This window comes from Rhinolophus sinicus, linkage group LG07 (genome assembly GCF_036562045.2).
Source record: "Rhinolophus sinicus isolate RSC01 linkage group LG07, ASM3656204v1, whole genome shotgun sequence".
Classification (NCBI taxonomy): domain Eukaryota; kingdom Metazoa; phylum Chordata; class Mammalia; order Chiroptera; family Rhinolophidae; genus Rhinolophus; species Rhinolophus sinicus.
The window spans coordinates 23,272,755-23,296,578 of NC_133757.1; the positions used below are offsets into that span (position 1 = coordinate 23,272,755).

The 23,824-nt window shown below is 50.5% G+C and overlaps 2 protein-coding genes across 7 annotated transcripts in view; both read right to left on the reverse strand.

Moving 5' to 3' along the window:
- TLX1 (T cell leukemia homeobox 1) overlaps nucleotides 1-21,018 on the reverse strand; it is a 68,298-nt gene extending 47,280 nt beyond the window's left edge. For both annotated transcript variants that reach the window (XM_019724944.2, XM_074339169.1), the window contains exon 1: nucleotides 20,897-21,018. The gene's annotated coding sequence lies outside the window, so the exon portion shown is untranslated. The remainder of the gene's footprint in view (nucleotides 1-20,896) is intronic.
- KAZALD1 (Kazal type serine peptidase inhibitor domain 1) lies at nucleotides 10,840-21,028 on the reverse strand. 5 transcript variants are annotated; one of them, XM_019724941.2, is made up of 6 exons: nucleotides 16,837-16,994; nucleotides 15,895-16,450; nucleotides 14,630-14,790; nucleotides 14,402-14,549; nucleotides 14,124-14,218; nucleotides 10,840-11,814 (listed from the first exon to the last, which is right to left on the reverse strand). In XM_019724941.2, the coding sequence occupies exons 2-5, from the start codon at nucleotides 16,394-16,396 to the stop codon at nucleotides 14,124-14,126; spliced, it is 906 nt and encodes a 301-aa protein (XP_019580500.1). In that variant the 5' UTR covers nucleotides 16,397-16,450; nucleotides 16,837-16,994; the 3' UTR covers nucleotides 10,840-11,814. The 5 variants fall into 5 exon arrangements, with proteins under 5 accessions (XP_019580500.1, XP_074195273.1, XP_074195274.1 ...); XM_074339172.1 differs by having other exon boundaries at nucleotides 10,871-11,814; nucleotides 14,630-14,811; XM_074339173.1 differs by lacking the exons at nucleotides 10,840-11,814; nucleotides 16,837-16,994 and adding an exon at nucleotides 20,897-21,028 and having other exon boundaries at nucleotides 13,391-14,218; nucleotides 14,630-14,811.
- Between the last annotated feature and the right edge of the window lie 2,796 nt (nucleotides 21,029-23,824).

Genomic DNA, 23,824 nt, shown 5'->3' on the forward strand with positions numbered 1-23,824 from the left:
GGAAAAGGGGAAGCAAAATGTCTCCAGACTTTTGGCAGGGTCTAGCTGCCTTAAATCTGACCAGGCCAGCAATCCCCACCCTAGGGTACCCCCAGTTTTCCCCACTCAGGCCAAGGATACCCCCAGGCTCGGATGCCTACACCCTTACCCAGGAGCTCTGCCAGGGTTCTCTGAGTCCACCCCTGTCTGTCCCCTGCAAGGAGCGTTGACTGACAGGGAGTTGCTTTGGGGAAAGGCAGGAGGAAATGGGGTAATAGTGAGAGAAATCAGACCTGTGGGTTCAGTTCTCACTATGAGGCTCCAGCTCTTGTTTTTACTCCAAAATCATTCAGTCTCCTTCAGAGAAAATTACAGAGTTTGGAGCCCCATCAAGGACAGGGACTCGGGGCTATTCCTGGGCCTTTTGTCGGTCAGGACCAAGGATAGCACCTTCACCATTTCAAGGATCTCCCAATTCCAGGCCCATCCCTCTTTCTTTCCTGCCAAACACGTTTCTCCATTCTTTAACACTTTTTCCCCCTTTCCATCCTCTTATCCCTCCCTCTCTTCTTCTTCCTCTTCCTCTTCTCACTCTTTCTCCTCCTTAATCCCTGGTACTCATTCCTCACCACCAAGTACTTCACCCCAGGAATCCTTCAAGAAGAGTTATTTAAGCACCTCAAGAAGCCTATCCTACCTAACCTCTGTTAAAGGTCTTATCACCAAGATTGACTCTCATCCACGCCATCCAAGAGCACACACACGCTGAAATCTGGTGTCTAGCAGGAAGGAAGGTCAGAGTGATTGTATTTGAAAGACTGGTCAACTCTCTCTCCCCATCTCAATGGGTCCAGGGATTGGCCCACCTGATTTAGCAAGAACTCCCAGCATGACTATGGCTCTAACTCCCACAGCCTTCCTTTCATCTCTCTTCTCTTCTTACTCTTTCTCTCCCCCTCCCTACCCCTTTGCTCCTCTCCTCTGTATCTCTCTGAAAAGTGGCAGCAGCTGGAGAAGGCATATCCTTCAATGAACATCAGCAATTGTAGTGACTGAGTGTCCCAGCCTTCTTTCCCAGTTAATCTAACTTGGGAAGAGTTGAGGTGTTCTCTGGCTCTGCTGCCCATGAAAGGCAGAGAATAAATAACAAGCCAGAGGCATAAACAGATGTGCAGATATATGCAGCTGGTGCTTTCCTGCCAAATTACCATGGACAGAACACTGGCAGGGGGCCAGGATGCCTCCCCCTCTGTTTGGAGTTTGGCCACCAGGACCCATCCAAGCTCACCATTCATTTGGCAACATCTGAGTGAGGGGAGGGGATGCCAGGGAAGGGAGTGGAGAGGCTGCAGGTGCCCTTAGGTTTGGTGAAGAGCTCCAGAGTTTTCTTCTAAAGACTCAGGTGTGGTGGGGGAGGGACAGGGAGTTCTGACCAGGCCTGCCCTGAGGGTTCTCTAGAATGTTCCCCCCAGGGTGTGGCCTGACATGGCTTAAGGATCGACTCTAACAACACCACATATACACATAATGGGCTCCATGTTGCCACCTTCCCTCTCACTCAAGGAATGGGCATCCCTGTGATCTTTGATTTTTGACACTGCTCAGAGTTGGTGTACAGAGCAGCACATAGGCAGCAGCTGGACCAGAGCCAATCAGAAACATGAAAAAATGTCTCTGAAGACTGCAGACTTGGAAGAAGAGATGAGAGGAAAACTGATTGGAGTTTTTGGGGCACCAGAGGACAAAGCAGGTGAACAGGGAGAGAAAGCACGAGCAGGAGGCCTCTTTCTCTGGACACCCCCAGATCTGAATTCAAAGAGACACCAAACCATCTTCCAGGCTTCATTCATATCATACAGTCTTTTCTCTTCATAAGTTATTAAGTCATCTTTCTCATGCCAACCCCTCTCAGGCAGATATGGGGAGGAGGGTAATAGAACAATTTTTCCAGTGTCTGATTCCTGTCCTTTCTCCAGATAAGGTGATATAGATTCCTGACCTATGAAGATGGGAGATATGTGCTCTGGTGAGCTATGACATGATGGTGGAGCTGGAGTGGGCTCAACCTTGTAGGCAATGGGAAGCAAGAGGACTATATAGTAAAAGTAGTGACCTAAGAAGACATGACTGGCAGTGGAGTGAAAGGGTATGTTGAAGGGAGAGAGATGCAGACAGGGAGACTAGTTAGAAGCCTGTTGTCATTCAAGTCTGATGATGGGTTCCCGAGCCATGCAATGGGAAAGGGACAGAGGGAGGGTGAAGGGACAGTTGGTAGGACTTAGTGATGGGCTGAACAGAAATCAGAGATGAAGAGGGATAGTGTGGCCATTTAATGTATTGTACAACCCAGAACAGTTTTGACCACGCAAGGAGTACCAGCAATCATTTCAGCAGGACAGTAGACATATGCTGGAGAATCCTGGGCAAATCTGGACACATAGATACCTTGGTAATGAAGACCCACGGTGTGGTGCTTGGGCAATAAAATACATAATAGGGTGATGCTGACCGAGCCAAAGAGGCTGGTAGGCAGGGTGGCAGGATGGGAGAGGAGGGGATGATGAGCTTGGTATTAAACTTGTAAGCTTTGAGTGTTTGGAGACATTCACCTGGAAAAAAATCAGCAGGCCAACCTCTTCCAAGTATGGAAGGTGGGTTTCAAGCTTGAAAGAGAAGTCAGAGTTAGATATACAGTGCATATATTTGACCCAGTAATGCCACTTTTGGAAATCTGAAACTCAGAAATAGTCTTTCTTGTGCAAAATGACTTATGTTTAACGAGGCTCACTGTGGCATTGTTTGTAAGAGCAAAAACTGAAAAACAACTTAAAGGCCCACCAATAAGGAATTAGCTAAATCTGTTATGAAGGACCATGTGAACTATATCTATATCTATTGAATTACATCCTTATGTATTGACCTGGAAAATATCTCTGATATTTTGTAAAATAGTTGTATGACATGATAAATCTATCTATACAATAATTGTTTTAAACTCTAATTTGAGTGTGTGTGTGTGCGCGCGATTGCATGGCTGTGTGGCTGTGTGTGTGTGCAGTACATATGTAAAAGACCTAGAAGAATACACACCATATGGTTAACAGCAGTAACGTATAGAGAAGAGAGTAGGATTAGAGGGAAGGAGGAAAGAGGACCTTCTACTTCTTACTCTACACATCTTTACATTGTTTCAAACTGTTTGAAATTTTTATAAGCACATATTCATGTACTATATTTTTAAAGTACAGAACAATGAAAAGGGTTCTGTCAAGACAGTTCTGTAAAGAAGTTATCTTGTGAATGTGACGGGGGAAGATCTGGGAGTGAGGGAGAGCCAGCATTGGGGTTGGCATTTGAAACCTATTTCCACAGAAGGGGGAGCAAGAAAAAAGGAGGCAGGACCAGAGAAGAAAGCCCAGAGTGTGCCCAAGGAGAGTGACACTCATTTCTGACCCCTAAGAGAAAGGCTCTTCACTCCACAAATGAGGCTGCCCAAACCATTTCCTCCAAACTCCCAGCCTCCCTTTCAGCAGGACAGCCTACAACAGCTCAGCTTTATTTCAGGCCTGTGATGTGTCCTAAGTGACTTACTGCTGTTCCAGACTTCTTGCTGTTAAGGAAAGAGCACATCTTTTTTAAGTGCTATACTTGCCTACAAGACTAGCTCAATCCTAGGTGCCATATTGCTCTGGATGAGCCAACGCCACCCTAGGTGGCCCCAGCCCAGGCAGTCCTGACGTCTTCCTGCTTCTCTCCTTTCCTCTAATGCTGACAAAACGCCCAGCACTTCTCAGGTGAAGAAAATCATAGCCAGAAATTAATTCCCTTTTTTGGAGCAGGGCTGTGTGTTGGGGGGGGGGTGGAATCAAGGGGACAGACAGCAGCCATGACTCACAGGGGCTCCTCCCCTGGGGAGATGGAACCTGACAGACCAGGGTGTGGGACGCTTTGAGGTGATTTCCTGACAAGGCTGTCAGCACACTTCACTCCTCACCCTCAGCATGAGTCCCCTGCAGCTGAGCTGAGGCTTCTCCTTTCTCTCTCTTCATCTCTCTAGGGCTCTTTTCCGTTCCCCAATGCCCCCTCTCCCCATTTGGCAAGTCCTTTCCGGTGCTAACTCTCTGTGTTGGTGCTCTACTCTCCAGCTTTACTAGGCTTTTTTTTCCCCCACAGAAATACATAGAGTCAGCTTTTCTGTTGGGGTGCTCTGGCCCTGGGCTCCTTCCCAACCATAGCAAATTTTGTAGATGATTGGGAGTCCAGGGTTGCCACAGTACGTGGGGCAAGGAGGCTGTGTGTGCGCGCGTGTGTGCGTGAGAGAGAGAGAGAGAGAGACACTCTCTGAGAGAATCTTCTGGGCTGTGTGTGATGCTCAGCGGGTGGGAGGGATTCACAGCATGGGTAAGGGGAGGTGGGCTCCCAGCTGAACTTGTTCTTTCCTCAGGTCTTAAAAGATCATACGACATCAGTAACAGCAGAGTCTATAGTTTGTCTCATCAGTCCCCCTGCCCCCGCCATTTTATACATGAGGAAGCTCAGGTCCAGAGAGGTTAAATGACTTATCTTCCATCACACAGCTACCTAGTGGCAGAACCAGGGTGAGAAACGGGGATCCTGACTCGTGGACAGTGTTGTGTCCGCAATTCTATCAGAGACCTTAGAGGAAAGGTCCTGTTTCTCAGACACCGTGGATGACAGTTTGACTAATAACTTCTCAAAGAGATGGAAAAAGCTAGACTCTCCTGACCTCCAGGCTGTCCAGGAGACAGGCAGGGCCCAGTCGCTCTGAGCCCCCAGCAGCTCCAGCAATGAGGGCCTCACCTCTCCTTTCCATCTTGGCTGCGTCCCTCCTCCTTCCTGGGCACACCCATCAGTAGCAGTCTGGCTAGAGATACTCTATTTCCAAGTTCGTCTCCTTGGCTACAGATGATTCTTGCCTGACCCCGAGTCCCACCTGGGTGAGTCATCCAAGGACCTAGCCCAGGACAAATTGGTCTTATTGAAGCTGACTCCAGCCACCCCCCTGGGGCTTCCTTTACTTTTACATGTGTTGTTGTCATCTGTCTCCTACTCAAAATCCAGAGTCCTTTTGATCCACAGTCTTCTGGGATTGGAGTCACTTGCCTTCTCCAGGAATAACACAAGATACAGCCCCCCCCCCCACCCCCTTCGTGGCTTGGAAGAAAAATTCATCTTTGACACAAGCTCTAGTTATTTGCCACAAATGTGAAACACCATCATGGTGTCCCCCACCCGCTCTAGACCAGACAACACACTCTCCTAGGCCTACATGTCCCTGTGCAAAGCTCACCACACCACGGCTCCCCCAAATCTGCCCCCAGGCCTTGCAAAGGGGCCTTCACTTCTGGGGTGTGAGGGGTAAGTGATGAGCCTGTAAGTGAGTGCGCGAGTCTTTTTCCCATCCCTCCCATCATCTCTCCCTTCTCCCCTCCCTTCCCCAAGAAGAGAGAGTGGAAAGAAGGGTGCAGAAAAGAGGTTGGCAGGGCAATAAAAATGTCAGGGCTTTTCCTCTGTGCTTCCTTCTCGCTGGATCTCTCTTGCTTTCTCCCGTCGCCCCTCTCCCCCTCTCTACTCCTCCCCCTCCCTCTATCTTTCTTCTTTCCCGCAGACCCTGCTGCAATGGCGGCGGAGGCAGTCGGCATTTGGGGGATGAGGCGGGAGAGGTTAATTATTGCTCCCCCACCCCCACGCCCCCCCCACAAGATGTATCTGACTGTCAGAAGGGGTGACAGATGAAGACAAAGTACAGGTATGGCTCCTGCGAACCGGCCCTCGATGTACCAGCCAGAGGTGGGAGTGGAGGGGGCCGCTACCCAAGTTTTAACCCCTCCGACGCCGGTCTGCACAGCGAGGGAGGAGCTGGGGGCAGTTGGGGAAACCCGAGTAAGAAGCTGGCTCCTGGCGAGGGCGGGCTCAGCCCAGGAGACCTGTTGGCTTTCACTGTCCATCGCCAGCCATCTGGGTTGGAGGGCGGAAGGGTAGCAGGGAGCCACTATGTGCCAGAGCCTGCAGAATCAGGTCACAGGCAATCATTCTAAAGACGGTATAGATACAGAGAAAGGGACTCCTGGAGGAGCCTAGGGGGTGGGTAAATTGGGGGGCCCAGGAATCCCAAGGAGAGGGAGAGCTCCACCACTCCTCCACATTCTCCGTGGTTACCTCCCCACCCCCCAACAAGTCTGTCCCAGGCAGGCATCCTCCTCAGGGTGACTTGTGTGTTTGAGAATGAGAGTTGTGTGTCTCAGCCGGAATGTACTTGTGACCATGTAATGCAAGGCTCCAGAGGAGCTGAATATGTGTGTGTGTGTGTGTGTGTGTGTGTGTACCCACTGTGCATGAAGGCTGTCTGTGAGGGTGCCTGTACTGTGAGCACAATGTGTTGTTTGTGCACCAGAGAGAGCTTTTGCCTGTAGGTATGGTGGTGGTGAAGGAGTGTGTCTTCAGGAGAATGTGGATGTGTGCTGGCAAGTTCTGAGGTGTCTACCTTTGGGAGGGTGTGGATAAGGTGTGTCTTTCTGTGGGCCCCCAATGTGTGCCAGTGTGAGGGGACATTGTGGTCATTAATGCTGGCGTTAGGGTGAAGGTGACCGTGTGTGCTGTCAGCCTCTTCCTCTCACTGGCTGCCCTCCCTCCCTTTCCTGACTGTCCTTTCTCCATAAGCAAACGAGGTGAAATAATTACTTTTCCATTTAAATGCCCCATTTCAAGCCAGAATGAAAACAAAGTGATTTAATAAAATTGTCTTTAAAAGGGAAAAGAGGAAAATAAACGTCTGTGCGGCTCCTTTCCCTGGCGTTCAGGGAGGCCCCAAGCCCTTCAAAGTTAATTAAAACAGAAAGTAAAAACCGAAGAATCGCTTACCAACCTTTTCCCCATCTCTGCCTTAGAGGTAAGGCAGCCCCAGAAGCCCTGCCTCCAGCTGGACCTGAGGTCCCCTGTTCTCAGGGTCAACCTCTCCCTGGGACCAACCCTCCTCCTTGGCAGGCACCCTGACCTCCCTGCAGCCACATCTGGAGGATGGAGCACTGCCCCTTCCCTGCTCCCAAAGAGCCATTAAAGGCCGTGTCTGGCCATTTGAAGTCCTTGATGGACAGCGGTCCCCATCAGAAGCATCCGGCCCTTACCTCCTCCCAGGACACAGCCTGCCCTCAGCCCCTGCTGCCCCTCCCCCTGGGTCCCCTGAGTCCCCAGCTGCTCTGAGCTTTATCTGTCTTCACTGACCCCCTGGCCCAGTCCTTAGCTCCAACTCCGCACAGTTCCGGCTGCTTCCGCCTGGTCTGTATCTGTTCCCCATCAGAGGCCCCATCTGAGCTCCAGCCCTTCAGCAGCCCAGATAAAAGAGATGGATGGAGGTGAGTTTAGGGGGCGCCCCTCCCTGCAAGCCCAGAGCTAGAGCCCTGAGTTCTGACAGGGGCTCCCTGAGGAGGGTTGAGGGTGAGGGTGAAGACTGCCAAGCTCTCTGGAAGCCCAGTTCCTGCCCATCCACACCTTGCCCTTGCCCGTCCCCTCTTCCTAAGTTTCAATTCCTAAGGCCTCCTCCAGGCAGGCACCAAGACTGCAATCACCCCATTCCCCTAACACACACAGGAAGCTCTGCACGAGGTACCCCGTTTCCACCTCCATGCAGGTCACCAGCCCAGAAATAGTAATAGTAAAATTGACCATTTGTTGAACACGTATTGTATTCCAGACACATTATTTATAAGATCTCTAATCTCGTCACAACCTCTATAGAGTGACTTTCATCACCGTTTTGCAGAGGACACATAAGGGAAGCTAAGAAACTTGTCCCAAGTATACACTTAAAAAGCAGAACTGAGATTCAAACATGTACTGTACAACCTCATGTCCCCTCACCTTGACTTGAGCCCCAGTTCTGCTCCCAAAGACCCATCATTACCTTTCAAAAACCACTGTCCCCAGCGACTCCACTGCTGCTCCCAGAATAGACCCCCTTCTGAAACCTAGTCACACAGTGGGGGAGGGGGAGGGGAGTGGGAAAGCCAGAGTTAGAACTTGGGTCCGCACAGGGGCCAGCTGAGTCCAGGAGACCTGTGGGGCCTTCTCCAGCCCTGCTCCAGTGGTCTGGGGTTGGGGGGGCAGGTGACAGGCAGAAGTGATTGTCCTTAGAGTCTTCAGCTCTTATCCTGGAGACCCCGTCACTTCTCATAGAGACAGTGTCTTTTCTTCCACGGGACGCCAGACCCCCATCACTACCCTCAAGTCCGTACCACCTCCCATGGTGCTGCCCCCAAGGGGACAGGACAAGACTTGATTGTGGGGTAACATTCATCACCAAAACTGACCTTCATAACTGTTCATCCTGTTCTGAGCACCTTCAGCTGCCCAGATAGCAGAGAAAATGTCAAAAATAGATCCAGGCCAGAAACCAGCCTGTGTCTTCAGCCTCTCCCCCACCCCCCACCCAGTGGGGCACACCCCAGAAACCTAAGATTTTAACCCTGGGAAGAAAAGAGGGACTTAAGGAAGGGAGGAGAGGCAATGAAGGCACAGAAACCATGGTTTTAGGGTCAAGTAGTGCAGCATGGGAGGTTGAGAAGGAAGGGGACAGACATGAGGTGTTACTATAGACCAAGGGTAAGGACGGCATCTGGAGACTTCTGGCCTTGACTGCGTCTGGAAAACGTCTAGGAAAAGGTGGGGAGGAGGAAGAAAGGAGGTGTTCTGTAAACCTATCCAGGTCTAGGCCCTACCCTGTGTGAGCCCCTGGGCTGAGCTCAGACTGGAAGCTGGTAATGGCAGCTAGGCAGGCAATGACCCAGGTAGCTGGGATGAGTCTTCATGGGACAGTGGTATTGTGAGCACTGACTCACCTCACCCCACAGTGAGTCACCTAAGCCAGGACAAGCCCTACAGCCTATACTCTTCTCCTCTGCTCCTAGCACATCTGGGACCCAGCTTGAGCAGGCAGAGGACTGGAGAACATTATGGCCCCCTGGCATGGAGAAGGGAGGTCGGAGAAAGAGAGGGATGACGCCACCTGAGCTGGCCTCCCAATTCCACCCCAAGACCGGTGTATTCCTGCCACCAGAGCCTCTGTTTCTATTCCCCCAACTCCATCATTACTCCCCTCAGGCCCCATCTCTATCCACCAGCCCATCCCTCCCCAAGAGTTCTCAACTATCCCCATTATCTGCAACTGACTCCCAGAGCTCCCCTCACTACCTCCCAGATCTGGTCCCTCCCAGTCTCTAAATACCCTCAACCCTCATCATTGCCCTCTGACAACCTATTCTTATCCCCACCTTCCCAGACCCCATCCCTACCCTCCCCAGTAACGAGACATCATTCTTCCTCCTAAGGTGCTTAGCATTGAGTGGAGGGAGCTTTGGTCTTCATTCACGTCCTTACTCTAAGTGGACTTACATAGCTTTGCCCTATTTTAGAAAAAATCTAGTCATTCAGAGGGTTGGGGAAATAACCAAAATATGCCCTAGGAGGTAATCTGCCTGTCTCCAGCCTCTTTCCCTCTGCCCTTAGCAGTCTGCACACTAGCATAGTCCTAGCTGACAGGACCTGAGATTTTGAGCAAAAAACCTGGGAGTCTCCAAGGCCACAAGAGTGTTTAAGCCTGTCTACTCCTTACACCAATGCACACTAGCAGAATTTCACATACATGTGCATATAATCCTATAAACATATGTGTATATAATTAATTTACATGCACATCTTAGAATAGAATAGAAGCTCCGTGAGAGCAGGGACAATGTGTTTTTCTGTGATGTAGCTCCAGCCCTATACAACATTGGCACATAAATATTTGTTGAAAGAATGGCACATAATGGAACATGTACTTGCAAATAAATGGATACATATAGCTATCCACACATAAAACGATACATCCATATACGAGGTCTGACAATTAAGTTTGTGAACTTGCCACATATGCTTCCATTGGCAGCACTGTGCAAACAGCTCAGTAAGGTTTCATAACCTTGGTATATCAGTGTCTCACAGCTGTGTGCGTGTCAATGTGTGGCGGTGTCTTGCTGAGTGGCGTTCATTACTGGTGTTGCGTGTTTTTGTGTGCTGTCATGAGACTGTCTGAGCTTGAATTAGAGCAATGAACAAACATTAAATTTCTTGTTAAACTTGGCAAGAGTGGAAGTGAAATCAGGGACATGTTAGCCCAAGTTTATGAGGATAATGCCGTGAAGAAAACAGCAGTGTACAAATGATTAAATATTTTTCTGAGGCGGGAGAACATGTCACTGATGAAGAGAGGTCAGGGTAGCCAGTAACCAGCATAACTGACGAAAACATTGCAAAAATTCGTCAAATTATGCATCAAAATCATCAACTAACTGTGAGAAGCATAGCAGACCAAGCAAACATTGATAGAGAAACAGTTAGCAAAATCTTAACTGAAACTCTTGGCATGAGAAACGTGTATACAAAAATAGTCCCTAAGCAACTCACCAATGAACAAAACCAAAGGGAGTTTTTAGGGAGTAAACAAATAACTGTAGTGGAACACCCTCCCTATTCACCTGATCTGGCCCCCAATAACTTCTTTCTTTACCTGAAGATAAAGGAAATATTGACAGGAAGACATTTTGATGACATTCAGGATATCAAGGGTAAATAAGACGACAGCTCTGATGGCCATTCCAGAAAAAGAGTTCCAAAATCGCTTTGAAGGGTGGACTGGGCGTTGGCATTGGTGCATAGCTTCCCAAGGGGCGTACTTCGAAGGTGACTGTAGTGATATTCAGCAGTGAGGTAAATGGCACTTTTTCTAGAATGAGTTTGTGAACTTAATTGTCAGACCTCGTACACCATATATACAGGGTATATAGACACACATACACATATAACTACTATGAACATGATATTTATTACATAGATATCACACATATAATACACATACATGTGCACCTTCACATACATAAATTAACGCAAAGCGAAGCACCTTTTTACTCAAAATTTTCCGGTCAACTTAACTGTCTTAAATTAAATGGCCCAGACCTGGCTGCCATAACCCAAAATATCCACCAGGTGGCACTCTTTCGCCACTTCCTGTACTCCCAAGTGTTGCCAGAGGGGTCGCCAGAGATGTCGCCTCTTTCGGCAGAGGCACAAAACTTGCGGAGCCCTTGTATAGCAGGAACTTTCCCTTCTCTCCCTCTCCTACCAATCAGCGCGGTGTGCTCCCAAAGTCTGCGGTCTCCGCCCTCTCCAAAATCAGATTCATCCTCTCGTGCTTCCAAGCCTCAGTGCAAGGGGCGAATTCCCACTTAAGGCTTCAGTTCTGCGCAGCCTGAGCTCAAAACCACCCCGGTTCACTAGGAAGCCAGAGGGTGGGCTTCACCAGAACTCCCTCATTTCAGACCAGGCTCAAGGACCCTTTCTCCGGGCCTTCGTAGTGAAGAGCAGACAGACTTGGTGGCCCCATTCTCCACGACGGCCTGAGAAAGGGGGTCAGGGTCATTTGCACACTCATGGCACCTACACACCTGTACACACAGCCCCCTTGGGCGTACGCCCTACATCCTGTCCTGGAGGCCCAGCCTCAGTCAGCCAAAAGCTGGAAGGAGAATGGCCAGACCCTGGGACCCTCGGCTTGAGAGGGTCTGGTGCCGCTTAACCCTTCCTGTCCCCGTCCCGTCTTGATTCCGAATTTCTGGTTCGGAGGCGGAAGGAAGAGCGTTTGTTCATCTTAAGCAAATTACTTAAAATCCTGGAGATGGAGGGGGGATGTGGGGGAAGGTGGGGACAGAACCTCTCCCACCTCCAGTCCTGGGCCGCTCCGAGTCAGCTTTCCTGGAACCTCACGTGTCGGGCATGAGCAACCTAGGACGAAAAATGCGGCGACGGCTTGGAAACCCGTGGGAGGCGAAGCCGGGAGTTCTGGCAGCAGCTCAGCTACCCCCTCCTCCTCCCCTCCCTCCCCCGGGAGCGGCGGGAAATTATTTATTAAAACGCCGCCCGTGCTCTCATTTATTTGCGGTGAATAATCCTCGGCATCGCAGCGCGTTTATTAAACCTTTCCCGTCCCCACATTACTTTAATAATAAATCGCATGTCACTTTCCGGCGACGTTATTAAAGCCCGTCGCTGGAGCAAGGGCGGGGGTGGGGGGTTGGGGGTGGAGGACGCAGCAGGAGTTCCTCCTATTCCAGGCTGTGGGGCCTGAACCTTCGGGGCCACGGAGGGGGAAACTGAGGCTGTAAGGAAGCTCAACTAGAACATCCCACAAAGTCTGCAAAAGGGATCCAGGAGTACCGGCTCATGTGACTCTCTAGAGTCGGGTGGAGCCTCTGCTCTGCAGGTGGGCGCGGTAGCATCAATGGACCCGTCAGGGGGCGGCGTTGAACCCAGCTAGGCTGGAGTCCCCCACAAAGAACAATTCCCAGGCTGCTGCAGGACCCAGACCCACATCTCCTCTCTTCTGGTCTGGACGAGCCCCCTGCCACCGCCACACTGCTCATGTCCCTACTCCTGCTTCTGCAGTGGCCTCGGAATTTGCCCCAAGTGTGTCGAGGGCAGCTCCTGGAGCCGCGGGCCTCCAACCATGACTCTGCAGTGAGACCTGTCCTCTGGCTTAGTCTCTGGAGGAGCCTTGCTGTTCTGCGAGAGGGGCGGCCAAGCCTTCGGGTTGGGGTTCCAGACCACGCCCCTCTCAAGAGGCCCGGCTCCTGCGGCTCCTGCGTTGGGCCCCAGAGGACAAGCTCAGACATCGAACAAACTGTGATTTCTCCCCTGGTGGCGCCAGGCTCCGGGCGGAGCCCAGGCGTGCAGGAGGCCGTTGCCACCCTATGTGGCCTTGAGAACTTAAGCTTTCATCTTCTTTAATTAGTCAATAAACACTGCGCCTCACCAGTGTCTCTGGGGCTGGGTAAACAGAGTGTGGAGAGAGCTTTGGAGAACGAAAGAGTCTGGCTCTGTGAGGGACCCCCAGTAGGATAGAACAGGTCACAGTTGGAGCAGATGAAGGAACAAGCTGTGTCTTTGTCTGCGTTCAGCAGGGAAATGGGTGGATTCCTAGAGGAATCTTAGGGTACAGCCCATACCTGTGGTTAAACTTCTCCCCTCCTCCAACAAGTTTATGCTTCTATACTGGGTCCTGCCTACAGCGTGGTTCCCTACTCGGCCTGGGGAATAAGATGTACAGAGGAGCAGGCAATCTAGCTCTAGACTAGCACTGATGGAGAGCAGATTGGAAGGATATCCTCCCTCCACCCAGATGGCTCCAGCCTTCCTCCCTAGAGGGCAGGGTAGGCCCCAGCTCAAGATCCCTCTCTGTACATCTGGCAGACATATGCTTAGAGAGCAGGACCTAGAGCTTCTGGAAGCCAGAGTCCTACTACCGTGAAATGCAGTCTTCATACGAGTATGCACATCTGCATGAACCATCTGTTCATGTGTGTCTCAGTTCGTTCATAAATCTTTATTGCATGCCCACTGTGCCTAGTCCTGTGCTAGGCATCATCCAATACAGAGTGGTATAAGATATGTGCTGGCCTCGTGGAGTTTTCAGAATGACAGGAGAAATTAAATATGCCCAAATGCCCATCTTATTGCACTGAATGAAAACCAGGCTTCATTGTGCTCTCCTGGACAGCAGACAGCGAACAGCAAAGAAGACCGCAGTTAGTAAGTGCAAATGGGACTTGGGAGAGAGGGAAATTTTCTTGAAGGTGAGTTTTGAGGAAGGGCAAACTGAAGCCAGGCAAAGATTGGGGACTAGGAAAATAACAGGAGCAGTGAGGAAAGGCGGTTAGGAAGACTAGCTGAGCAGGCTGGGGGGAGGGCTGCTGGAAAGCAGGGCAGGAACACGTTGTGTCTGTACCTCTTTCCACTCCTCACAGCCCTCCATCCAGCCTAGAGACCAGCAGGCAGCTGTTGTCTTCCACCTGGTTGATCCGTGCATCTCCTGCGTGGGCCCCTTTGTATCCCACTCCTATCCCCTGCCTCTCTCCTTACCCTCCTCCAATTTTTGTCTCCTATCACCACCACCACCACCACCACCACATCTCCCCCACTAAGGGCATTAAGCAATCTATCTGTGAAGAGGCATTGCTCTCCCTTTCCAGATCTTTTCAAGAGCAGGGATGAACGCTATCCCCACTCACCCACCCCCATGGGCCAGGGCTCCGGACCTAGTAGTAATCATCGCCCTCTTCACTCTCAACCTCCTCCTCAGGAACCAGGTGCAGGGATGGCAGTGGGGGGATGCCTGTGGAGTTCAGCTGGTCTGCGAACACAAGCGGGCGAAAGAGAGAAAGAACAGGAAAGAGGGGCTGTCAGTGCCCACATTCCCGTCTATGGGAAAGCAACACTTGCGTGTCTACCCACATGCACATACAGACATCAACACACTCCAGGGCCCAAATCCACCACTATCCCCCCAGCCCCAGATTCCAGGGCTCCTCCTTACCCGGTGTGAGTACAGTCAGGCTAGCTGGGGCCTCCACCTGGCCCAGGGCATTGCGGGCCAGGCAGCGGTAGGTGCCCTCATCGCTGGGACGCACAGCCTGAATCTGTAGCCAGCCTGTCACCTCAAACCTTTGGGGTCCACCCCTAAACTGGAGCCAGAGGAGGAGTCAGTAGGATCCCCTAGGCAGGCCCTGGGCTGCCCCGGGGAGGCTCTGCTTCCTGCTCCTACCTGCACAGAGATGTGGGGGTCATCCCCTGGCAGCTGAATTTCCAAGCCATCCTTTCTCCACTCGATGGAGGCCATGGGGTAGGCAAACACCTCACAGCCAAAGATCACATCCTGCCCCGTCACATTCCAAATGTCATATGGGTGCGACACGATCTGGGGCTCTGGGGATGGAGGTGGGAAGCCTGAGAACAGGATGGCACATGCAGTCCAGCAAGAACCCCATATGCGAACCATTGTGAACATGTTGGTGGGAGCACACAACGTATGCTGAGGTAAATACACCTCCATGAACATGATATGACACACCACCAATATAGATGCAGGTACAGACGGGGTGCAAATGCAGAGATGGAGATGTACGCGCAGACAAGATGCACAAAAAAGCACACAGACCTACACCTCAGCTTGGCAGCCACACTCTGTCCCTGATTGCTCCCCTGTCCTCATTCCACCCTCTAAGCCCCTATCCCGCTGGACTTGTAACCAACACCTCCCTCCTCTCACCCTCCCCCTTTTCTAACCAGGTCCAGTTGGCAAAGGCCCAAAGAGCAGACCTTCCCCCTCCCCACTCTGGGGGCCGGATTGTTCCAAGTGGCAAAAGCAGACAACCTGAAACCCACCTGGGCAGCAGGCAGAAAGCCTGGAGTTGTGGGAGAAAGTGTTGGGACCCCCACTGGGTGTTTGTTTTCCTGGCAGCCCCAGACAAACCAGACCCCTCAAAGGGGCTCAGGAAGTGAAAGTTACTAAAGCTGCCAAATAAAACTTGAGGCTTGAATGGCCCTGAGTCCCCTGGGATGGGGGAGGAGGAGCTAGAAGAGCCCCTTCCATCACTAATCCCTCGGCGCCAAAGAAGTGGGGGGAGAAGCGGGTAGACTGGGTTAACAGGTTGCTCTATGAAGCCACCCAAACGAAACCTGATTGCATCTCACAGGAACCCAAGTCTCCCTGCCTGGGCTCCAGCGGTCTGGGCATAAAATGGGAGTCTCTTCACTTTCTTAGTTTTGAGGCCAACCATTGGCTATGTGCCTGCACCCTCAGAGGGTTGGTCTCTGCTAGTAAGGTCTGGAAAGCTTTCATGCAAAGCTTCGGACCTGCACTTTCAGGCAGCGGCCTCTGTGGACCAGCAGCGAAAATGGGCTCTTAGACTGGACTAGAGGCCTCATCGTTTTCGCTCCGCTGGCCAGAGACCAATGCCTTTGAGGGTCGGGTAGCAGTGCCTCGAGGAACCCCAAGTGATGGGGGTGGGGCCCCCGGGTCAGGCATACCCGATTCGCAGGGCCCTGGGTGCGCCACAGTGAGGTTGGCGTCCGGCCGAGCTCGGGCCGCTTCCTGCAGGCGGCAGATCTGCGCGTAGGTGCGGCCATCGGAACCACAGAGTGGGCGCTGCGAACGGCAGGCACACAGCGGCTCCGGCACCTCTCCACGGCTCAGGTCTCCGCCTGTGTCCAACCGGCACTCAAGCTGCTCGCCGCAGCGCCCGTAGAAGTGGGCGCTGGGATCCAGGTCACAGAGCTGGCCCTCGATGTTGGCACATTCCCAGCAGCAGTCGCACGGGTCGCGCACCCGGCCCGCCAGGCAGCCCCGTGGCGTGGCGCACTCCTCTGGCTGGCAGGGAGCGCAGCCCTCGCCCTCCGCCAATAGCCGCAGCCAGCCGCGCTGCAGGTAATCCGGGCCTGGGGACGGCCGCGCGCCAGTCGGGGGCGGCGCCTGTACCACCAGCAGCAGTAGCAGGGGCAGCGCCAAGACATCTGCGGGTGTCTGTAGCATGGTTAGCTGGAAGCTCCGCGAGCACTCAGGGCATCAGCGTGCGTTCGTAACACCCTGCCAGGGAGGACAGCCAGGTCGGCAGGTCAGAAGCAACCTCACTCTTCCTCGGTCCAAAGTTTGACTCTAGCACTGCCTCCTCCCCTGCTACCTTGGAGTTAAGCAGACCCTCAATACAGAGGTATAGTGACCCTCTAGGGGTCATCCTGCTCTGCTGGATGGTAATTGATTGGACTGTTCCCGGCGAGCGGAGTGTTGGGGAGAGGTGAGAAGGGGTGATGAAGCTCAGACACGCACACCACCAGCACCACACTACACACCATTCAACTCTGAAGCTTCCTGCCCTAGAGATGGATTGGAAGGATGGCCCCTCGAGAAGTACAGAATTGTTAATAAGGGTGGGAAGGGAGGGGGGTTGATGCCTCGGGGTCCAGAGCGCTCACCTAGTGTCGGGGACTATGCCCTTCAGGGAAGCGGTGCTTCAGTCGGAAAAAGCAGGCAGTGGAAAGAAAGCAGAGGCCAACAATAGGTTGGGCCCGCTGGCCACCCGCTCCGGCTTGAGGATCTCTGAGAGGGCCCACGGACTTGGACTCAGAGAGCAGCTCCTCCGCCCCTCTCCCCGCCCCTCGATGTCGCACCCATCCCCCCTCCAGTTCCGAAGCTGCCAATTTTATGCAGCCGCACAGGACCCTCCTGGGCCACTTCCCCCCAGCCTGGGCCAATGTCACAGTGAGAATAGAGGAGCGGTAACCAGACACCGAAGCTGGGAGAGGACCAGAGACGGGATGGGGCGGGGGTTGGGAGTAGGGGAGGGGGGGGGTGTCTGGGAAGCTCGAAGAGTTGGCTGACCGACTAGGCCCTGTCCCATATGACTTTACAGTCCCTTAATTCGGCTAGAACAACTGCATAGTGGGGAGGCGGTAGGAGCTGTGGTGCCAAGTCGGTCGCTCCTGGAGGGCAAGGCCACCCAACTTTGTCTCCCCGCAGCCCAGGGCCGGCTTCCCGGGGCGATTGTAGGCTTGTCCATCCAGCTTCCCCACCAAGGCACGGACCAGAGACTGGGCGCTTACATCTGCCTCCCCACATCTGGCCTCCTCCTCCCTCCCCACATCCGGCAGGTGCTTCAACTGTGGATGAACAGTGATTAGAGGTCCGAGAGGACCGGCTGCCAGGGAGATGTAGGCGGGGCCCCTCCCGGGTCGGAATTACAGGTTATGGTTGAGAGGCTAGCAGGACGGGAGGCATTTGGTCTCGCAGCGGCCCCCAGCGCCACCGTGGCACTTTGGGCTGGGGGCGGGGAGGAGAGCATTTCTGGAGGCCCGCCCGCCCTACCGGGGGTCTGTCTGCCAGGACCCGCCCCGCTGGCCTCAAGCGGTTTACAGAAGCTGCGCTGCAGTTCTGTTTCTAGGGGGCGGAAACTGAGCTTTGCAGCAGGGGAGGGGACTGTATTTAGGCTCCGCCCAGAAGGACCTGGCGAGGAGCCGCTCTAGGGCTGGGGGCTCCAAAACAACCCCGGAGTTCAGGGCGGGGCTGTGGCCTCGAGACCAATGAGGAGGGGTGGGCTCCGCATGCGCACCGGAGGCCCGGAGAGTCGCGTTCCCTGTTGTGGTCGGGACTCTCTGTTCCGACCTGCACTTTTCCAAGCCCTATCACTTAGGGGTCTCCTAGAAGCAGACATGCTACTCCTCGCCAGGAGGGCTCTGAAGACGTGGGCGAAGGCAGGTACCCTGTCACCTTTTCAAACTCAAAAGAGAGACTGGATGGGAACTTTACGCGGTGTCTCGAAACTGTCGCGAGAATCAGAACAGGAAGTCTAGGAATTCATAATGGAAAAAGCCCGCGGATTTTAAACCGGGAAAAGAATGGGCGGAGCCAGCTATAGCTGATAGTTATGATCCCTTATCCTTGGTCATGGGCGCAACTGAAGTGTCCACCGGGGCAAAAGTGAACTGTAAGAAAACTGCAGGAAGCCCTGGGGGGAAAAAGAGTGGGGAGGAGAGACTTAAAATTGTGAGGCTGGGGGTGGCCAGATGGCTTAGTTCCTTAGAACTAAGTTCCTTAGAGCCAGAGCACTGAACAACAGGGTTGCCAGTTCGATTCCCACATGGGCTAGTGAGCTGCACCCTCCACAACTAGTTTGAAGGACAACGACTTGGAGCTCATGGGCCCTGGAGAAACACACTATTCCCCAATAAAATTTTAAAAAAAATTGGGAGGTGATTAATGGAGCCACCAAGAAGAGGCCTCTTGCTCTACTTAACAAAATGCCTCCGGGGCAGAGATCATTGTCTGGGATCTCTTAATGAATTATTACCTGCATCTAAGGCTTGATGCCAGAATTTAAACAACAAACTTCGCAAACCTAGAAACTATTAGCTTACCCCACTTTATTGTAACCAGTTGTTTACTTTCAGTCGTTACTATGCTCCAAGCATCTGGTATTAGGAATCATGTCTAACTTACCACTGTATCTCATGAACCTAGCCCCATGTCTGGTGACACAGCAAATTCTTACCGTGTTTCCCTGAAAATAAGACCTAGCCGGGCAATCAGCTCTAATGCGTCGTTTGGAGCAAAAATTAATATAAGACTCGGTCTTATTTAGGTCTCATGTTAATTTTTGCTCCAAAAGACGCATTAGAGCTGATTGTCCGGCTAGGTCTTATTTTCGGGGAAACACGGTAGTAAATAATTGTGGATTAAATTTGGAAATCAAATTTAACCTGATTTTCTGTGTTGCTGCTGGAGAAGGCTAGATAGACAGAGAACGAGCGCCCTCTGGTGGTCTTGCAGTTGGTGACGAGAACATTATCGTATACAGTAAGCACAAAGATGTTGACCATATAGGAATTCTGCTTTTATTAAGCAGAGACTTCTTTCCAGGAAAACATCACATATTGTGAAAATACTTTTAGAAGGGAATTGTTTGCCCAAGACACAATTTGGTCTTTGTTCCAAGATCCTCATTATCTGACACTTTATCGATTAAGGCTCCCAAAAACATTCACACATTCAATAACATCGATTTGCATCATAAATAGTAAAGAAATAGCTAAATATTTTGCATATTCATACTTTGAAAATGTTGACTCGGTTTGACCTGGTCATGCAAAATTGTTGGGCCACAGGGAAAGGATTCTCTAATATAGATGTGAGTGCTGCAAGGAGAGAAGCCAAATGGCAGTATCCTTTGCACGTCTACCTGAAGGAGACTAGATTTAGATGAAGAGGGTGAAGTTAAAATTTGTTGAAGAACAGATGGTCCTGCCTTTTTCCTCTCCCCACCATTTCCTGAGATGATTGTACTGAAGAAGGAATGAGGTATAGAGAGTGTAGTTTGCTTTCCCTGTGAGTTATAGCCTGGAGTTTACAGGTTATCATACCTTCACTTTCAGCCACTGACCCATGAAATGACTGAAATATAATGGCAGAATGAAATGGGTCCTATACAAATAAACAATTTAAAATGAAACAAGGCATAAAGGGTCAGTGTGTAACTTGGTAAGGAATTACTTGGGAGGACCCATACATTCTAATCTGTCACTTCATGAGCCCTGATTTGATACAGCTGGTGAAAATAGTGGGGTTGCAACTGTGAGGAAGAATTAGAAATGAAGCAAATGGTCTACATTGACTCATCGGAGATGGATACAGAGGAATTGTGCTTCCCCCGAACAGTAGAATCAGTTAAGTCAAAAAGGGGTCACCATAGATAATTAAGCTGAACTTGAAGTGAAAAATACGTGTAGGAAAATAAGGTTAAGTGAAAAGAAGTATATGGATACTGATCACAACTGTGTAAATATTTATATATATCATCAATAAACACACTAAGTGAATTTGGAATGAGACAAATGAGTGAGTATAATGCTCACTATTTTATTAAATTATTTTTCATAATAAAAATGTAGACACTATTGTTATAGGGAAATTAGGATGTTGAGGTAAACGTAAAAACTTGGGACAGCTGGGTGGTAAGATAAACATTATAATTCAGCTATACGTTACCAAATGAAAGCTGGAATACCTATGCATTAAGGCAAGTTGAACAAGCTTTAAGACTTGAAGAAATAGAAATCCAAGATGGCAGAATAAACACTGTGCTTGCATCCTTCCATGAAAACATTAAAATTACAACTAAATTATAGAAAAATCAACCTGGAGACCATCTGAAATCTAACTGAACACAAGTCCTATAACTAAAAATATAAAAAAGCAGCCACATCGTGACTGGTAGGAGGGGCAGAGACGCGAAACAGGCCCCAAACCTCCGTGTGGCGGTTTCAAGAGGGTTATCTCAGTTACAGAGGTTGCCCCGGAGGAGCAAGGGACACTGACCTCTCACCAGACTCCCCAGCCCAGAGTACTTGTGCTGGGAAGAGAAACCCCACAATATCTGGCTGTGAAAAACAGTGGGAATTCCGGCCAGATGGGACGGAAGGCCGTGGGAAACCCAGCCATCCTCTTTAAACAACCCGCGCTCAGACTCACTCAGACATTCACCTTGGGCTCCAGCAGAGGGATGGTGACTCAGGGGGGCGTCAGAGGCACACGAGGGGCAGACTGAGGTGTGTGGCTTGAAGCGAGGGCTGGAGGACAGTTGCCATTTTCCCTGTAAGGCATTCTCCTTCCCCCATACAGCTGGGAGGCAAGCATCATCTTTCCTATGTTGAGGCCTCCCCCTCTGCTTCCGGCCAAATCTGAATCTGATTGGCCTGGTGAACTTCAATGGGACCACGCCCCACCCAACTTGCCCAACACCAGAGACACTTTCTAGAGCAGCCAGCCCACCAACACTGCACTCTTTCTTGGGAAACTATCAAGAGTTGGCAGGCCCCAGACAAACGCAAATGGCCTCAGTGTGCTCTGAGACTTTTGCTGAGTCATTCCAGGCTCAGCACTAGCACCAAACCAGAATTTTTGCCTTGCCCCGTTAATAACATTTTAGAAACCATAGTATAATTATCAAAACCAGGACACTGACATTGCTACAAAACTATTAACTAAACTATGGACCTTATTTAGATTTCACTGATTTTTATATGTCTTTGTGTGTGTGTTCATATTGAAATTGTATCATGTGTATAGGTTTGTGTAACCACAGGTGAGTAAATGGGTCTTCTAAATACCATCCTAATGCCAAGGGAAATACTAGTAGCATCTATAATACTATGTCATTTAATCTATAAGCTTCTTTAAAAATTATCAAAAGCCAGTGAAGGGAGAGGAGGCTAGTTGTCATAGCTAAACACTCTCACACATTTTCACACTCTACATCTACTTGTTGGGGCAGCTGTGGGCGTGGGTTGAGGCCCAGGGTCACTGATTGAAGTCCACTTTTCATTACTGAGAAAGAGATTTAGTGGTGACAAGTGATATTCTCCAAAGCAGCAGGTTCTTCAGTCCCAGCTTATATCCACTTTTTATTTGAAGAAAATTTTCTGCAGGTGAGGCCAATGAAATAACTTTCTACTGAGACCTCTATAGTGGTTCCTCATTCCTTCCACCATTATTTTATATAACGTCCAGATGATTCCCATATTTCTATCTCTGGCCCAGACCTCTCTCCTGAACATCACACCAATATATCCAAACAGCTGATGAATCTATTTTTGGTATTTTCTTCCAAGCACCCTGCATCAGAGTTATGGCTCCCAGAAAAAGCATCAATATGTCAAATCATAGGGAACTATTTGATTGACTCTGCTTGGGCAATGTGCTCAACAAGAATTCATCACAGGGCCAAGGCCTGGCCAGTCTGGAACATGAGTCTCAACCTGTAGCAGATGCAGGCGATGTTCCACCCACTTACCCTTGGCTACACCAAAGGTTACCTGTAGACAGTTCCTGTACAATCTCATGGGTCTCTGCTTGAGGGAATCCTCCCACCCCTACAGTGAGCTCAGCTAACAGGGAAGGCTAAAAATGCCAGAGTTGACTCAGGAGCAAGCCATTCCCAACGAGAGCCAGGAGTTGGAGGATAAATACACCTGCTTCCTTTCCTTTCAGTGGGATAATTCTGAGGTGTATTCTGTCCAGTCTTGCAGAAGGGTTCCAGTGGAATTGAGAACCAGTTACCCTCAGTGGTAACCCATTCATTAATACACCACCCTTTATGTGCTTTTCTTCCTTCCCTTCTCTTCCTTCCCTTCTCCCTCACTGTATTTTCTGGGATAACCTCCCAAACAATCCTTGTCTCAAGATTTGCTTCCTGGGGAAGCAAAACTAAGAAAATCCCTGTAAAGGGAGGAGGCCATCTGTCTGAGAGCCCCATCAAGACCACATGGAGGAGGAAAAGATTTGGACTCCAAAACTACATTTGTTTGTGGCAATATCCTTGCTCACATCCCACATTCAACTTTGGCTTTTAAGACACAACTGAGTTTAGTGCTGGGTTCTGTTGGGAGCTGGGCAATTGGTTAACATCCAAGATTGCCCTGAGTTGGCTGTTTCCCTGAAAGCAAGCAAGAATCTGGGAAATGCATGCTCCGAACTCTCAGGAAGAAATGGTGGGATTCTTTCTCAATGGGCAATGAAAAATAAGAGGAGTGTTAGTCAGGAGCTACTTGGCTTTTAGGCAACTAACCACACAGAAAATCCTGAGCCCCAGGAGAGCATCAGAATATGATGAGTGTAATGCTGAGCAGAGAATAACTGCTACCTCTGTGCAGTGTGGGCAACTTAGTACTAAGAGAAAAAACATGTTAGAAAGAACAGGGCCTAGAAAGAACAAACCTGAGGCTCAGCATGAACCTCTGAGCACGTTCAAAAGTCCCTAAGACTTACATGTAGATATGCTCAGCTCCCAAAACCCCAAATGCCTTCATGAGTTTTCTACCATTTTCACCAAGGATAAGGTACAGGAAGAGGCACAATCAGAAGAATTATGCCTAGCAAACCTCTTGCTGACTCTGTCCTTTGATTGGGGGAGACCCATGTGGGGAAATTGTTGAGTAGAATCACACTGAAGTTGAACTCAAGAAATGTGTAGAACATGGAGCTTTAAATCAGGGTTTGAGATCTCCAGGGTCCAGACGCTTGATTTGCTGTCACACTGCCCCCTACATTTTAAAAGAATGTGGGTTAATCACAAGGGAAAAGGTTACTGTGACCCAGACCTTGTGTCTTGGGACCAGGCACCTGGGCAGAGCGGGCAGCATCTGCAGTGGGAGGCAGCTGAAAAAATCCACAGTGTAGGAAGGGCCTTCTAGGAGAAATTCTTATTTTAACTTAGAATCCAGGCTTCCAGTCAGCTTTGCCAGCAGCCATGACCCATCTGCACCTCAGTTTCTTCTGAGAAACAAGGATGAATTCAGCCTTCAGACATGTTGTATTTGGCAGTGTTTTAAAATGTTTACTTAATTGCCAGTATTTCCGTTGTGTGAACTTTTACATAAAAATTCAGAATGTGGGGGCCAGAGTTACCAGGCT